At 53.8% G+C, this 17669-nt stretch overlaps 2 protein-coding genes across 2 annotated transcripts; both read right to left on the reverse strand.

Annotated features, from left to right (window-relative positions):
• Positions 1-807: 807 nt before the first annotated feature.
• LOC134559272 (protocadherin alpha-13-like) lies at positions 808-5039 on the reverse strand. The gene has a single exon (XM_063413879.1). It carries the CDS (start codon positions 3436-3438, stop codon positions 808-810), a length of 2631 nt encoding a protein of 876 aa, XP_063269949.1. The 5' UTR covers positions 3439-5039.
• Positions 5040-10359: 5320 nt separating this feature from the next.
• Positions 10360-14958, reverse strand: LOC134559087 (protocadherin alpha-13-like). The gene has a single exon (XM_063413564.1). The coding sequence runs from the start codon at positions 12979-12981 to the stop codon at positions 10375-10377; it is 2607 nt and encodes an 868-aa protein (XP_063269634.1). The 5' UTR covers positions 12982-14958; the 3' UTR covers positions 10360-10374.
• Between the last annotated feature and the right edge of the window lie 2711 nt (positions 14959-17669).

A 17669-nucleotide genomic window follows, 5' to 3' on the forward strand; every position in this document is an offset into this window, starting at 1 on the left:
TAAGGGATAATATCCATACAGGAATATTTGTGTGTTTTCTTAGAGAATATATCTGTATCATTCACAAATCTGCCACTGGTGATACAAATACTGAAAGAACAGGCAAGTGTCAATCTCCAGCCATGAACAAAAGTACATAGAATGATTTGAGGGAGGAGGGGGTTATGGGAAAAAAAAATTTTCCTTTTCTTACACCGACCCTGAATTTCCAACCTCTGCACAGACAGTTTATGTTGCTATCTAGGAAACCAGCACCCTGGGAAAAGAACACAGGAAAAGTCCAGTAAAGCCTTCCCGGGAACTAAAATTATTCTGCAGAGAGAACCAATGTGGAAAAATTACACCAGGGAGGAAGAAAAGCTTGAGGCCTCCATTGTAACCTTTCAGCACGTCACCTGCACCGAGGAGGAAGAGGGCAGAGATTTGACAATGCTGATATCAACACAATCAGCAGTCAGTAAAGTCAGCTTTATTAAGTGGTACATGGTACCTGGGAGATTGGGACCTCTACATCGTGCCTCACTTCACCTCCTTCAGCAAACTCGGGTTAAAATGTTACAAACCAGAAAACAAAGCGCTGTCTGCAGAGCTTACAACTCGAAACACCTACGATCACAATCGACAGAGATTGCTGTCTGCGGGAGAGCAAACACAGGAGAGAACAACTCACACTCGGAGCAACAAACCACAGCCACGGTCCCCAATTGCTGCGGGATGCCCGAAGACATTTCCCAGCTCAGGAACAGCTGGGAGGGTCCGGCAAGGGCGCTGCGGCAGATACAAGGATGCCGATACGATTTCTAAGATTCAGCCAAAATTACGCTGCCCGCAGGCCGCGGGGGCGGAGCCACCGTACAAACTGAAAAGGGAACTACAAAGGGGGCGGGGGAGACTCGGCAGAGGGGGGAGAGAAAGAGAAAAGGCGAGCAAGGGATCGGCACTGACCGTGTGGAGGAGAGCGGAGGGCTCCGGCTGCGGGTCCTTGGGCGCGGCGCCGGGCGGCGGCGGAGGGAAGTTGGGGCTGAAAACCATGAGGTCGCTCTTGGCCGCGCCGTCCGCCACGCACAGGCTGCGGCTGTGGCGCTGCGAGTACGACCAGCTGCCCACTTCGCTGGCGCACACCAGCGTGGTGGGCCCGGGCGCCGACAGCACGGCCGCCCGCGGCGCCCAGCGCGCCGCCGCGTACAGCACCACGGCCAGCAGGAACAGGCTCGACACGGCGCAGATGGCCACCACCAGCCACACGTTGGTGGCCGCACTCGCTCCGCTGGGCCCCGTCTCGGCGCCCGGCGCCGCCCGCCACGACGACGACGACGACGACGACGATCCCGCGGCCGGCGCCGCCTCGGCCGCCTCCAGCAGCGACACGCTGAGCGTGGCCGTGGCCGAGCGCGCCGGCTCGCCGTGGTCGCGCACCACGATGAGCAGCGTGTGGCGAGCGCCGTCCGCCTCGTCCAGCGGCCGCGCCGTGCTCACCTCGCCGCTGTAGAGCCCCACGCGGAACGGGCCCTTGGGCCGCGCCTCCCGCAGCTCGTAGCGCAGCCACGCGTTGTAGCCCGAGTCGGCGTCCACGGCGCGGATCTTGGCCACCACCTGGCCCGCCGGCGCCCCCCACGCCGCCCACGCCCACAGCGTGCCCGAGCCCCAGCCCGCCGCCGCCGCCTCGGCCGCCGCGCCGCCCGCCTCGGCCGCCGAGCCCGCGGGCGGCGGCAGCAGCGCCGGCGCGTTGTCGTTCTCGTCCAGCACGAACAGCTGCACCGTGGCGTTGCCGCTCAGCGGCGGCTCGCCCGCGTCCACCGCGCGCACCTCGAACTGCAGCACCTGCAGCTCCTCGTAGTCCAAGGGCTGCAGCGCCCACACGCGCCCGCTCTCCGCGTCCACCGACACGTAGCTCGACGCCGGCCGCCACCCGCCGCCCGCCGCCCCCGACCACGACGACGGCGACGACAGCGCGCCCGCGCCGCCCTCCCACAGCGAGTAGCTGACGCGCCCGTTGCCCGCCTCGTCCGGGTCCCGCGCCCACAGCCGCGCCAGCTCGGCGCCCGCCGCGTTGTTCTCCCGCGCCAGCACCGTGTACACGGCCTGCGCGAACGCCGGCGCGTTGTCGTTCACGTCCGACACGGGCACCCGCAGCCCGCGGCTGGCGCGCAGCGCCGGCGCCCCGCCGTCCTCCGCACGCACCTCCACCTCGTACTCCGACACCCGCTCCCGGTCCAGCGCCTCGCGCAGCACCAGCGAGTACGAGCCCGAGAACGTCGCCTCCACACCGAACGGCGACGCCGGCCACACCCAGCACCGCACGCGCCCGTTCGCCCCCGAGTCCCGGTCCGACACGCTCAGCACCGCCACCACTGTCCCCACCGCCGCGTCCTCCGCCACCGGCACCGACAGCGACGTCACCCGCACCTCGGGCGCGTTGTCGTTCACGTCCAGAACCTCCAGCTCCACGCTGCAATGACCCGACAATGGAGGTGTCCCATGGTCTCTGGCCTCAATACGAAAATCAAATACACTCACTTCCTCGAAGTCCAGGGCTCCAGTGAGGTGAATCTCCCCTGTCTTGGGATTGACAGAAATCACTTCTCGTCCACTCGGGGGAATAAAGCTGGTCGCGGTAAATGTCACTTCGCTATTACTTCCTTCGTCCGGATCCGTGGCATTGACACGCATTATGAGCGTCCCCTCTGTAGCGTTCTCTGGCAGCTGCACTTTATACACGGACTGGTTGCATTGGGGCGGATTATCATTAGCATCCAAAACAGAGATCACCAGCTCCATGGTGCCCGTCAGGGACGGCCGGCCCCCGTCACTCGCCGTAAGCACCAGCCGGTGAACAGGAATCGTCTCGCGGTCCAGAGATTTCGTTAAAACAAGTTCGGGTACAAGATTTCGCTCATTCGATTTTTGTAAATCCAAAGAGAAATGCTCGCTGGGGCTGAGTGTGTAGGAGAGCTGCGCATTCGCTCCGATATCCCCATCCGATGCTCCCTCCAGCGGGAAACGAAATCCGGGAGGGGAGTTCTCCGATAAACTGAGGTTTTTTCGTGCGGCGGGGAAGATGGGGGCATTGTCGTTGATGTCGGTGACCTCCAGCTCCACATGGAAGACGCGCAGCGGCCGCTCCAGCAGCACCTCCAGGCGCAGCGCGCACGGCGCGCTCTTGCCGCACAGCTCCTCCCGGTCGAGCCGCGAGCTCACCAGCAGCGCGCCGCTCGCCCCGCTCAGCTCCACGCTCGCCCGCCGGCCCTGCGCCACCAGCCGCAGCCGCCGCGCCTCCGCCTCGCCCGCCTCCAGCCCCAGGTCCTGCGAAAGACGGCCCACCACCGTGCCGGCCTTGGCTTCCTCCGCCACCGAGTACCGCACCTGCCCGCCCGCCAGCGCCCAGGCCGCCTGCAGCACCAGCACCCGCAGCAGCGCCGCGCACCAACGCGAGCCCATCGCTGCCGCCGCCGCCGCCGCTGTGGCCGCTGTGGCCGCAGTTGGTGCCGGCCCCGGCACGGGCCCCGCACGGCTCCCGCCGCCGCCCGCACGCAGCGGCTCTGCTGCCCGGCCCGCGCCGCCCCCCCGCGCTCACAGCCGGGCTCTCCGCCGCACCGGGGCGGAGCCGCCCGCACGCCGTTCCTGAGCCTGCAGCGACACCGTGCGCTGCTCCGCCGCCTCACACGCTCCGCACAGCGCCAGCGCCTCCGCCCGTCATGGCCATCTCCTCTGCCGTGTCCTCATCCTCTCTGGCTCTGCATTTTTAATCGTTTCTATTAGTTTCTCTTTTTTACTCTTTTCTTTTCTTTTTACTCCTGTCTCTTGCCGCCTCCATCTCTTTGCTCTTTATTGTGTTTTGCTTCTTTCTTCTCTTCTTTCTCTGCTTTCCTCTTGCCCTTACTGTCCAATGTTTACTGTCCGCTCCCTTTTATTTCCATCCGTCTCTTTCATGACTCTGCTCCCATGTTGCCGCTAACCTCGGACGCCGCTATCGAGGCACTCAGTGACGGAGCCACGAGCTCGAATTACGGGGCATCATCTCCTCCACACGGGACAGCAGCGAATGGGAGATCACAGGAGACCAACTGTACCCAGCGTTAGAAGAGAGCGTCGGTTTATCCAGGTAATGTCCTTGACTTACCCCCTCTTGATTTCTCCTCTTTCTCACCTTCCTTCTTTCACTCATTTCTTTTCCTGTCTCTCCCCCACCTCATCCCACCTTTTTGTGTAGAGAGACAAAATTCCTGTATGCCTGCAAATTCATTTTCTCTTTTCTTTTCTTTTCTTTTCTTTTCTTTTCTTTTCTTTTCTTTTCTTTTCTTTTCTTTTCTTTTCTTTTCTTTTCTTTTCTTTTCTTTTCTTTTCTTTTCTTTTCTTTTCTTTTCTTTTCTTTTCTTTTCTTTTCTTTTCTTTTCTTTTCTTTTCTTTTCTTTTCTTTTCTTTTCTTTTCTCCTTGTCCTTCCCTCGCTGTCCGTTCTTTCCTTGCTGCATACTCTTTTTCTATTTTATTACCGTTTTTTTTACATGACTACACCGTTGTCACCATGGAGTGCAGCCACACCATTACACAAAACCTCTGATTCCTGTTCCTCATCACTTCTCATCGAGGCTTGCACAGGGTTCCTCAGTACCGAGGACACAGAGGTCCTCGACTGCACAGAGCATGTAGAGATAATGTTGGTGCATGTAGAGATAATGTTGGTGCATGCCCATAATCTCCTCTGTCACCCCTTCTTTCTTTTTTGCTCTCTTTCTTCCTTGCTGGATTTTTTCACTTGCAGAGATTCCTTTGCCTTTCTCTTCTTTTATTCCTTTACTTACCTTTCTTTCCTGTCTCTTCCTTTTTCTTACATGCCTCACACTACCTTTCTTGAGTCCTGTTCTGCATCCATACCATTATTTTTTCCTTTAGCAAAATGATTTCTAAAAAAAATGATTTCTAAATGTCTCCATCATCCTGCATCAGAGACCTTCCCTTTGATGGGAGTGCTCATGGGGACCTTGCAGGCCTCCTGATGAGGAACCACTCTCCTGATTTCCTCCAGAAAAAGTCAAGTACAGAGATTGTCCCTACACCACCTCTCCCCTCCCCATCAGGAGCAAAGCCACACTCCTCACACTCCAGTCCCCTCCTGGACCAGCAAATAACACAGCAAGGCAAAAACGTGACAAAGAACAGCTGTACTACACCAGAAAAAGAATACACCTCTCTTGGAATCAGAACATCAGTCCCCAAGTACTTACACATCAGTGCAAACAGGCTGCAACAAGCAGAAATATTCCACGGAATTTTCTCCCTTTGGAACTCAAATGCATCCCAGCCCAGCACACCGTTCTGCCACGAACACTGAAAATGCACAGTGCAACCACAGTTCCTAAGAATTCTTCACGTATTTCAATGAAGAGCTGTTCTTCCTAACTCATTTTCCACCTGCTTCATGAATGACAAGCTCTTGCTTCCCCTCTCAGGCAGGTGAGTGTCACAGATGACACGAAAAGAACCACACCAGGACACACAGGTGTGCAAAGCAGAAGAAAAGGGGCCAAGTTTATTTACCAAACTCAATTTATACATTTCCTATGGGGCCTCTGGATTGGAGGAGTGAATTCCACCTCTCAAACCACATTGGTTAAGCCTACTGTTAATCAAATTTCTTCTCCCACTTAGAAATATGTAAACAATGAAAGACAGGAAAACACTGCCATTGTTTATGGTACAAACTGTGAAAATGTAAAAGTTCTGACTTCAGTATCAAGAACATTACAGAAGGCTTAGAGAAGTGTTCAAAACCAGGGTGACAGGAAAGCTCTGCCAGAAAAACACACCAACAACTTCCATACTCAGAGGCATTGGCCCCCAAGGAATACCTCTCACTCAACACCATGATCCACCCAGAAATACACACCAACCTAAACCCACGGCATTTTCCCTGAAAACGTGCCCTCCACTCCCAACACATCCATTCTGAGGAATACATTCGAGGCCCTCCTCCATCTGTGCTTGCTGCCAACTGCCCAAACCATGCTGCAAGAAGCAGGAAAGAAATGAGAGCAGACTGTGGTCCAGCCTGGCAATTCTAGACTATTTCAAGTGGCAAGGAAGTCACAAGGATTGTTGAGTCCAACTCCCAGTCCAGACACATTTGGTCCATCCAAGATGAAGACACCACAACTAAACAGGCATAAAGGTACAGCTGTCTCTCAGACTCATCTTCTTCAGCCAGAAGGGACTTACCTGTAACATCACTGCTTGCTTCTTCACAAATGAAGAATTTCCAGAGCACAAAACTGGTTCTAACACTAACAGAGACCATTGGGAACAACGGATAAAAAATAATGACATGCATTGTAGAAAAGCCTTGAAATCATTGGGCAAAGCAGAGCGCACTCCTATCGTGGGGGATGGGCACCACAAAGCTGAGGAAGGACATTGTCTCTACATCAACATCAGCTCAGGAGCATGGAAAAGTCATCCTACACACTGATAGAAAATTACCCACACGTTTGCAACAGGACAGCTGCCAAAACTCAGTATCCCACAGTATCTGGTATTACCAACACATTGCTAACAGGACAGACAGAAAAACAAGACCGTGAGAGATTGGTAAGAAGGGAGAAGAAAGGCAAATAATCCCATTCCACTGCATGGAAATGCATGAAGGGAACAGCAGGGCATACGGATATGCAGAACTTGTGGAGGACTGGAGAAATCCCAGGGATCAGTAATGTCTGTGGAGCCTCTCCTTGATATTTTCTACTAGAATCCTCTGTCTCACACCCTGGGAAATGGCAACTCCACCTAAGCACACATTCTCCAGTCCTGCACCAAGGACACAGACTGTTCTACAGATCATCTCCCTCAGGCAAGACCCTTCCCTGCTGAAGGTCATCCTCATCCCAACACATGCCCAGGCCATGCCTTGTGCCACCTGCAGACTCTCAGTCACCACACCACAAATCCTGCTATAAGAATGTCCTTTGCACATCCTCACCATTCCCTACAATTTGCACAAAGAACATCTGGAGGGTTATCAAGCCCCTCCCTGTCTGGCACATTCTTCTCATCTGTGTATTCTTCATCCTTGATGCCTTTTCAGCAGTCTCAGGTGGAAACACCACAGAACATGAGAACTGACTTTTGAAGAACTTTATCACATAAAGGCGTGGCAGGTGTCACCCCAGTGCACATGGAGTTTGCACTTGGAGACAAGGAGAGCAAATGCCAAACACAAGCACACCCCATAATATCAGCTGGATGGAGAATTTGTACCATAGAGAGCCTCAGCTGGGCTGCTGTGCAGGGTTTTGTGTGCACGTCAGACACCAGAATCAGCCACCTGTGACTGCAGGACACATCACTTCTACCAGGGGTAAAGTTTCAAGTCCACAACTATGGGAAGTTGAATGCCCAAAAATGACATCCACATTATCATGTGCCCTGAAAAATTAGCCTGAGGAGGACCAAGGAACCACCATGGGAAGATCTGTGGAAGCTAATAGATGTCCACCACTATGCAAGGACAGGAGGCTGAAGTGCTGCACTCCTGGAAAAGGTTGTCCAAAACAGGAATCAGAAAGTTCATTGGGAATTAGTCAGCAGTCTGCATGGCACACCCTCTTGACCCATGCCTGGTCTGCCTCAGGCAGGCAGCAGCACAGGGGACTGTCTCTGGTGGGAAATATTCACAACCCCAAAGGACATGATGGGAGTTAAACTACCATGGAATTCACCCAATACACTGAAGGCCTTCAAGTCCATACCTTTAAGAGCCCTGGAATAGATCTTGGGAAGGAAACCTGTGCCCATCCTGACTCGTAATTCTCTCTAGGCATCCCCCATTCCCTACTCTGGGACGTGTTCTCAAGACAAGAACATCAGCTCCCATTCTTTTCTTCTTCTGACACGGCCCATGGTCTTCCCAAGGATTTCCAGTTCCCACTGACTGGGAGGTCACGCTCCATATCATGACATGGTCAGGGCCTCCTCAGCACCACTGCCATGCTCACCTCATCTCCTGGGCCTTCCCCAGCCTCAGAGGGAAACATCGCCCACTTTGGAGAATACTGTTTATAGAGGAGACGTCAGGACAACTCTGAAGGCAATGGCCATGGACAGCATGGGGTGAAAGAGCAACCCAAGTGCTGAAAAATACATCAGTGCCAACAATGGTACCGACTGCACAGGATAATGTGGTGTTGGGTATGGGTTGAAATTTGGGGGTTGTAGAGCTTTTGTTTGTTTGTTTGTTTGTTTGTTTGGAAAGAGGGTTTCCAGTGTTTTTTTAAGGGTGCAGCAGTTGATGTAAATATTAACATAACATGAAAACAGAACATTGTACTGACATGCCACCTCACTGGACAATCCAGCTGCAATCCTCTTCAGAAAGGCAAGACAAAAAAAAAAGATAAAACACACTTCAGATCATGCTCCTCTGCCTGCACACTTTCCACTGGTAACTAGAATAAAAACATACTTGGAGAAAGAACATGGAAAATGTGTTTAAGAACTTCCCTGCTTTCACAATGACTATGCTGAGCCAAGAAAGAGAAGGGAGAAACTACACCATGAGGAGAGAGAACAGTGAAGTCACAATTGTCACCTCTTCACCTCTCCGATGGAGGAGAGTCAGAGTACAGCACAGATTTCTTCATAAGAAACCACATGAAATACCAGCATGATCAGCAGACAGCAACAGTAACAGCACAGGAAATGGTACCTACAGGACTGTCTCATGACATGGTGCAGGTCTTGCCAGGGACTTCCAGTTCCATCAGACAAATCTCACTTCTCAAGGTCAACCCTGATATGAGGAACTGGCCAGGGCCTACACAATGCCACAGCCACATTCACCTCTGCAACCCCTCACTGCCTCCTTTACCTCCTCAGGCCTCACTGCAGCTTTGGCAGAATATTGCCAGCAATGGGAGCACCATAAAAACCACAGAGATGGTATCATATAGACCACACCGAGCACTCCTTCTGAAGTGTGATGTGAGAATAACTCCAAATGACAATGGCATTGATTACATGTTGTGATAGAGTAACTCAGTCATTGACAAGAACCCCAACACAAAGGAGGAGAATTCATGTTTCAGGTTTTTTTATCAGGTCTTGTTATTAGGGATTTTGGTGCCTGCTAGGTTGGTTGAGTTTTGTCTTTGCTGGTAGCTTTCCAGGGCTTTGGAAAGGACGTGGCTCCTAATACAAATATTCCAAGAATATCACAACAAGCCAGTGTCCATCATGCCAGTTCTCCACCCAGGAATGCAAGTCTGCAACCATTCCATCAACGACAGCACAAACCCCCTGACAGCTGATATTACACACGCTGTGCTCAGCAGACTCCCTGTAGTTGACCCTTCATGTTTCCTACTGCTTCAGCTACTCTGCATGGAAATCCTGATCATCTGCAAGTTCTGCTACTCCCCTGAAATGTTGGACATCTGTTTGTAGACACGGTGTCAGGAGATCTCTAATGACAATGAGCACTGATTCCATGAGCTCATCTGAGGGAAAGAAGCAAGTGCTGATGGTCACAGCAGTGTAAGGGATAATATCTACACAGGGATGTTTGTGTGGATTTTAAGAGAATGTCTCCAGATAATTCACAACTCTGCCACTGGTGATACAAATACTCAAAGAACGGGCAAGTGTCAATCTCCAGCCATGAACAAAAGTACATAGAATGATTTTGAGGGGGGAAGTAGCTATGGAAAAAAATTTCCTTTTCTTACACCAACCCTGAATTTCCAACCTCTGCACAGACAGTTTATGATGTTATCTAGAAAACCAACACCCTGGGACAAGAACACAGGAAAAGTCCAGTAAAGCCTTCCTGGGTACCATAACCAATCTGCTGGAAGAATCAATGGAGGAAAAGTACACCAGGGAGGAAGAAAACCTTGAGGCCTCCATTGTAACCTTTCAGCACATCATCTGCACTGAGGAGGAAGAGGGCAGAGATTTGACAATGCTGATATCAGCACAATCAGCAGTCTGTAAAGGCAGTTAAAGGTACATGGTGCCTGGGAGATTGTGACCTCTACATCCTGCGTGTATTAACCTCTTTCAGAAAACTCGGGATACAATCCTACAAATCAGCAACAGAAACCGTTGCCCGCAGAGCTGATACCTCGGAGCACCTCTGATCACAATCGACAGAGATTGCTGTCTGCGGGAGAGCAAACACAGGAGAGCAAACACAGGAGAGCACAACTCGCACTTGGAGCTACAAACCACAACAGCAACAAACCACAGCCACGGTCCCCAATTGCTGCGGGATGCCCGAAGACCTTTCCCAGCTCAGGAACAGCTGGGAGGGTCCGGCAAGGGCGCTGAGGCAGATACAAGGATGCCGATACGATTTCTAAGATCCAGCCAAAATTACGCTGCCCTCAGGCCGCGGGGGCGGAGCCACGGTAAGAGCAGGAACTGCAAAGGGGGCGGGGGAGACTCGGCAGAGTGGGGAGAGAAAGAGAAAAGGCAAGGGAGGGTTCGGCACTGACCGTGTGGAGGAGAGCGGAGGGCTCCGGCTGCGGGTCCTTGGGCGCGGCGCCGGGCGGCGGCGGAGGGAAGTTGGGGCTGAAAACCATGAGGTCGCTCTTGGCCGCGCCGTCCGCCACGCACAGGCTGCGGCTGTGGCGCTGCGAGTACGACCAGCTGCCCACTTCGCTGGCGCACACCAGCGTGGTGGGCCCGGGCGCCGACAGCACGGCCGCCCGCGGCGCCCAGCGCGCCGCCGCGTACAGCACCACGGCCAGCAGGAACAGGCTCGACACGGCGCAGATGGCCACCACCAGCCACACGTTGGTGGCCGCACTCGCTCCGCTGGGCCCCGTCTCGGCGCCCGGCGCCGCCCGCCACGACGACGACGACGACGACGACGATCCCGCGGCCGCGGCCAGCGCCGCCTCGGCCGCCTCCAGCAGCGACACGCTGAGCGTGGCCGTGGCCGAGCGCGCCGGCTCGCCGTGGTCGCGCACCACGATGAGCAGCGTGTGGCGAGCGCCGTCCGCCTCGTCCAGCGGCCGCGCCGTGCTCACCTCGCCGCTGTAGAGCCCCACGCGGAACGGGCCCTTGGGCCGCGCCTCCCGCAGCTCGTAGCGCAGCCACGCGTTGTAGCCCGAGTCGGCGTCCACGGCGCGGATCTTGGCCACCACCTGGCCCGCCGGCGCCCCCCACGCCGCCCACGCCCACAGCGTGCCCGAGCCCCAGCCCGCCGCCGCCGCCTCGGCCGCTGCGCCGCCCGCCTCGGCCGCCGAGCCCGCGGGCGGCGGCAGCAGCGCCGGCGCGTTGTCGTTCTCGTCCAGCACGAACAGCTGCACCGTGGCGTTGCCGCTCAGCGGCGGCTCGCCCGCGTCCACCGCGCGCACCTCGAACTGCAGCACCTGCAGCTCCTCGTAGTCCAAGGGCTGCAGCGCCCACACGCGCCCGCTCTCCGCGTCCACCGACACGTAGCTCGACGCCGGCCGCCACCCGCCGCCCGCCGCCCCCGACCACGACGACGGCGACAGCGCGCCCGCGCCGCCCTCCCACAGCGAGTAGCTGACGCGCCCGTTGCCCGCCTCGTCCGGGTCCCGCGCCCACAGCCGCGCCAGCTCGGCGCCCGCCGCGTTGTTCTCCCGCGCCAGCACCGTGTACACGGCCTGCGCGAACGCCGGCGCGTTGTCGTTCACGTCCGACACGGGCACCCGCAGCCCGCGGCTGGCGCGCAGCGCCGGCGCCCCGCCGTCCTCCGCACGCACCTCCACCTCGTACTCCGACACCCGCTCCCGGTCCAGCGCCTCGCGCAGCACCAGCGAGTACGAGCCCGAGAACGTCGCCTCCACACCGAACGGCGACGCCGGCCACACCCAGCACCGCACGCGCCCGTTCGCCCCCGAGTCCCGGTCCGACACGCTCAGCACCGCCACCACTGTCCCCACCGCCGCGTCCTCCGCCACCGGCACCGACAGCGACGTCACCCGCACCTCGGGCGCGTTGTCGTTCACGTCCAGCACTTCCACCACCACTTTGCAGTGACCCGACAGCGGGGGCGTCCCTTTGTCTTTAGCTTTCACGTGTAGGTCGTACAAAGTAATTGCCTCAAAGTCCAGTGTACCCTTCAGTCTGATCTCCCCAGAGTTCGCATCAATGCTGAAAACATCTAAGGCAGAGGGCGGAATAACGGTATCCATTTCGTAAACCACTTCTCCATATATTCCCAAGTCCAGGTCTGTGGCGTTCACTCGCACCACGAGTGTCCCCTCTGTAGCGTTTTCTGGCAAAACTACATTGTACACGGACTGGTTGAATTGGGGCGCATTGTCGTTCACATCCAGCACGGAGATCTCCAGCTCCATTGTCCCTGTCAGAGAGGGCCGGCCCCCGTCACTCGCCGTCAGCACCAACCGGTGAACGGGAATCGTCTCGCGGTCCAGAGGTTTCGTGAGTACCAAAAACAGGGACTTACTGCGAGAGTTACTGTTTTCTTCCTCTATTCTGAAATGCTCACTAGGGCTGAGTGTGTAGGAGAGCTGCGCGTTCGCTCCGATATCCGCATCCGACGCGCCCTCCAGCGGGAAACGAGATCCGGGCGGGGAGTTTTCCGATAAACTGAGGTTTTTTCGTGCGGCGGGGAAGATGGGGGCATTGTCGTTGATGTCGGTGACCTCCAGCTCCACATGGAAGACGCGCAGCGGCCGCTCCAGCAGCACCTCCAGGCGCAGCGCGCACGGCGCGCTCTTGCCGCACAGCTCCTCCCGGTCGAGCCGCGAGCTCACCAGCAGCGCGCCGCTCGCCCCGCTCAGCTCCACGCTCGCCCGCCGGCCCTGCGCCACCAGCCGCAGCCGCCGCGCCTCCGCCTCGCCCGCCTCCAGCCCCAGGTCCTGCGAAAGACGGCCCACCACCGTGCCGGCCTTGGCTTCCTCCGCCACCGAGTACCGCACCTGCCCGCCCGCCAGCGCCCAGGCCGCCTGCAGCACCAGCACCCGCAGCAGCGCCGCGCACCAACGCGAGCCCATCGCTGCCGCCGCCGCCGCCGCTGTGGCCGCTGTGGCCGCAGTTGGTGCCGGCCCCGGCACGGGCCCCGCACGGCTCCCGCCGCCGCCCGCACGCAGCGGCTCTGCTGCCCGGCCCGCGCCGCCCCCCCGCGCTCACAGCCGGGCTCTCCGCCGCACCGGGGCGGAGCCGCCCGCACGCCGTTCCTGAGCCTGCAGCGACACCGTGCGCTGCTCCGCCGCCCCACACGCTCCGCACAGCGCCAGCGCCTCCGCCCGTCATGGCCACCTCCTCTGCCGTGTCCCGCAGTATCTATTTTTTTTTGGTTTTTTTTTTTTTTTTGCAACGTGCTTCCTCATGTTTCTTTTTTCCTTTATTCTGCTTTTTCCATCTCTCTTCTTTTATATTTCAGTTCTGTGTTTTTAATTATTTTAATTATCTTTTTATGTTTTTCTTTTCTATTTACCTTTTATTTTGCCGCCTCCATCTCCTTCTTTTTTCTTCTGCTTTGCTTCCTTATTTTTTCTCTTATTCTTTCTTGCCCGGAATGTTCAATTTTTACTGTCCTCTACCTTTTATTTCCATCTGTCTCTTTCATAACTCTGCTGGCAAGCTGCCGGTAACCTCGGACGCCGCGATCGAGGCACTCAATGACGGAGCCAGGAGCTCGAATTACGGGGCATCATCTCCTCCACACGGGACAGCAGCGAATGGGAGATCACAGGAGACCACCTGCACCCAGCGTTAGAAGAGAACGTCGGTGCATCCTGGTAATCTCCTTGACTTACCCCCTCTTGATTTCTCCTCTTTCTCACCTTCCTTCTTTCATTCATTTCTTTTTCTGTCTCTCCCCCACCTCATCCCACCTTTTTGTGTACAGAGTTAAAATTGCTGCAAGCTCGCACACTCATATAATATTTCATCTTTTTTCATTTATCTTCATATCTTTTAAATTCTTTCACCTTTTCCTTTTTTTGTTTCTTTTCGTTTTTTCTTTTCTTTCTTTTTCGTTTTATTTACCTTTCCTTTTCCTTGTCCTTCCCTCGCTGTCTCTTCTTCAATCTTTGCCTATTCTCTTGCTCTTTTAGTACAGTATTTTCTACATGACAACATCATTCTCACCACGGACTGCAACCCCACCGTTACACAAAACTTCTGATTCCTGTTCCTCATCACTTCTCATCGAGGCTTGCACAGGGTTCCTCAGTACCGAGGACACAGAGGTCCTCGACTGCACAGAGCATGTAGAGATAATGTTGGTGCATGTAGAGAAAATGTTGGTGTGTGCATATAATCTCCTCTGTCATCTCTTCTTTCCTTTTTGCTCTCTTTCTTCCTAACTTGATTTTTTACTTGCAGAGACAACTTGGCCTATCTCTTCTTTTAGTCCTTTACTTAACTTTCTTTTATTTCTCTTCCTTTTTCTTTCATGCCTCACATTACCCTCCTTGATTCCTCTTCTGTTCTGCATCCATACTTTTTATTTTACCTTTAGTAAATGTTTTCTAAACAAAATTATTTCTAAATGTCTCCATCATCCCCTTCCTTCATTAGAGACCTGCCCTTTGATGGGAGTGCTCATGGGGACCTTGCAGGCCTCCTGATGAGGAACCACTCTCCTGATTTCCTCCAGAAAAAGTCAAGTACAGAGATTGTCCCTACACCTCCTCTCCCCTCCACATCAGGAACAAAGCCACACTCCTCACACTCCAGTCCCCTCCTGAACCAGCAAATAACACAGCAAGGCAAAAACGTGACAAAGAACAGCTGTACTACACCAGAAAAAGAATACACCTCCCTTGGGATCGGAACATTACTGCGCAGGTACTTTGACATCAGTGCAAACAGGCTGCAATAACCACAAACATTCCATGAATTCTCTCCCTTTGGAACTCAAATGCATCCCAGCCCAGCACATCATTCACGAACACTGAAAATGCACAGTGCAACCACAGTTCCTAAGAATTCTTCAGGTATTTCAAGGAAGAGCTGTTCTTCCTAACTCATGCTCCACCTGCTTGATGAATGACAAGCTCTTGCTTCTCCTCTCAGGCAGGTAAGTGTCACAGATGACACGAAAAGAACCACACGAGGACACACAGGTGTGCAGAGCAGGAGAAGAGAGGCCAAGTTTATTATCAAAACTCAATTTATATATTTCCTATGGGGCCTGTGGATCAGAGGATGGAATTCCACCTCTCAAAACACATTGGTCAAGCCAACTGTTAATCAACTTTCTCCTCCCACTTAGAAATATGTAAACAATGAAAGACAGGAAAACATCCCCATTGTTTATGGTACAAACTGAAAAAGGAAAAGTTCTGACTCCAATATCAAGAACATTACAGAAGGCTTAGAGAAGTGTTCAAAACCAGGGTGACAGGAAAGCTCTGCCAGAAAAACACAGCAACAACTTCCATACCCAGAGGCGTTGGCCCCCAAGGAATACCTCTCACTCAACACCATGATCCACCCAGAAATACACACCAACCTAAACCCACGGCATTTTCCCTGAAAACGTGCCCTCCACTCCCAACACATCCATTCTGAGGAATACATTCGAGGCCCTCCTCCATCTGTGCTTGCTGCCAACTGCCCAAACCATGCTGCAAGAAGCAGAAAAGAAATGAGAGCAGACTGTGGTCCAGCCTGGCAATTCTAGACTATTTCAAGTGGCAAGGAAGTCACAAGGATTGTTGAGTCCAACTCCCAGTCCAGACACATTCGGTCCATCCAAGATGAAGACACCACAATTAAACAGGCATAAAGGTACAGCTGTCTCTCAGACTCATCTTCTTCAGCCAGAAGGGACTTACCTGTAACATCACTGCTTGCTTCTTCACAAATGAAGAATTTCCAGAGCACAAAACTGGTTCTACCACTAACAGAGACCATTGGGAACAACGGATAAAAAATAATGACATGCATTGTAGAAAAGCCTTGAAATCCTTGGGCAAAGCAGAGCGCACTCCTATCGTGAGGGACGGGCACCACAAAGGTGAGGAAGGACATTGTCTCAACATCAATATCAGCTCAGGAGCATGGAAAAGTCATGCTACACACTGATAGAAAATTACCCACATGTTTGCAACAGGACAGCTGCCAAAACTCAGTATCCTACAGTATCTGGTATTACCAACACATTGCTAAAAGGACAGACAGAAAAACAAGACCGTGAGAGTTTGGTAAGAAGGGAGAAGAAAGGCAAATAATCCCATTCCGCTGCATTGAAAAGCATGAAGGGAACAGCAGGGCATAAGGATATGCAGAACTTGTGGAGGACTGGAGAAATCCCAGGTATCAGTAATGTCTGTGGAGCCTCTCCTTGACATTTTCTACTAGAATCCTCTGTCTCACACCCTGGGGAATGGAAATTCCACCTAAGCACACATTCTCCAGTCCTGCACCAAGGACACAGACTGTTCTACAGATCATCTCCCTCAGGCAAGACCCTTCCCTGCTGAAGGTCATCCTCATCACAACACATGCCCAGGCCATGCCTTGTGCCACCTGCAGAATCTCAGTCACCATACCACAAATCCTGCTATAAGAATGTCCTTTGCACATCCTCACCATTCCCTACAATTGGCACAAAGAACATCTGGAGGGTTATCAAGCCCCTCTCTGTCTGGCAGATTCTTCTCATCTGTGTATTCTTCATGCTTGATGCCTTTTCAGCAGTCTCAGGTGGAAACACCACAGAACATGAGAACTGACTTCTGAAGAACTTTATCACATAAAGGCGTGGCAGGTGTCACCCCAGTGCACATGGAGTTTGCACTTGGAGACAAGGAGAGCAAATGCCAAACACAAGCACACCCCATAATATCAGCTGGATGGAGAATTTGTACCATAGAGAACCTCAGCTGGGCTGCTGTGCAGGGTTTTGTGTGCACGTCAGACACCAGAATCAGCCACCTGTGACTGCAGGACACATCACTTCTACCAGGGGTAAAGTTTCAAGCCCACAACTCTGGGAAGCTGAATGCCCAAAAATGACATCCACATTATCATGTGGCCTTAAAAATTAGCTTGAGGAGTGCCAAGGATCCACCATGCAAAGGTCTGTGGCTGTGGAAGCTACTATAGATGTGCACCACCATACAAGGACAGGAGGCTGAAGTGCTACACTCCTGGAAAAGATTGTCCAAAACAGGAATCAAAAAGTTCATTAGGAATTAGTCAGCAGTCTGCATGCCACACCCTCTTGACCCATGCCTGGTCTGCCTCAGTCAGGCAGCAGCACAGGGGACTGTCTCTGGTGGGAAATATTCACAACCTCAAAGGACATGATGGGAATTGAACTACCATGGAATTCACCCAATACCCAGAAGGCCTTCAAGGCCATACCTTTAAGAGCCCTGGAGTGGAGCTTGGGAAGGAAACCTATGCCCATCCTGACTCGTAATTTTCTCTAGATATCCCTCATTCTCTACTCTGGGGTGTGTTCTTAAGGGAAGAGTATCAGCTCCCATGCTTGTCTTCCTACGACACGGCCCATGGACTTCCCAAGGATTTCCAGTTCCCACTGACTGGGAGGTCACACTCCATATCATGACATGGTCAGGGCCTCCTCAGCACCACTGCCATGCTCACCTCATCTCCTGGGCCTTCCCCAGTCTCAGAGGGAAACATCACCCACTTTGGAGAATACTGTTTATAGAGGAGATGTCAGGACAACTCTAAAGGCAATGGCCATGGACAGCATGGA

This window comes from Prinia subflava, chromosome 16 (genome assembly GCF_021018805.1).
Source record: "Prinia subflava isolate CZ2003 ecotype Zambia chromosome 16, Cam_Psub_1.2, whole genome shotgun sequence".
Classification (NCBI taxonomy): Eukaryota; Metazoa; Chordata; class Aves; order Passeriformes; family Cisticolidae; genus Prinia; species Prinia subflava.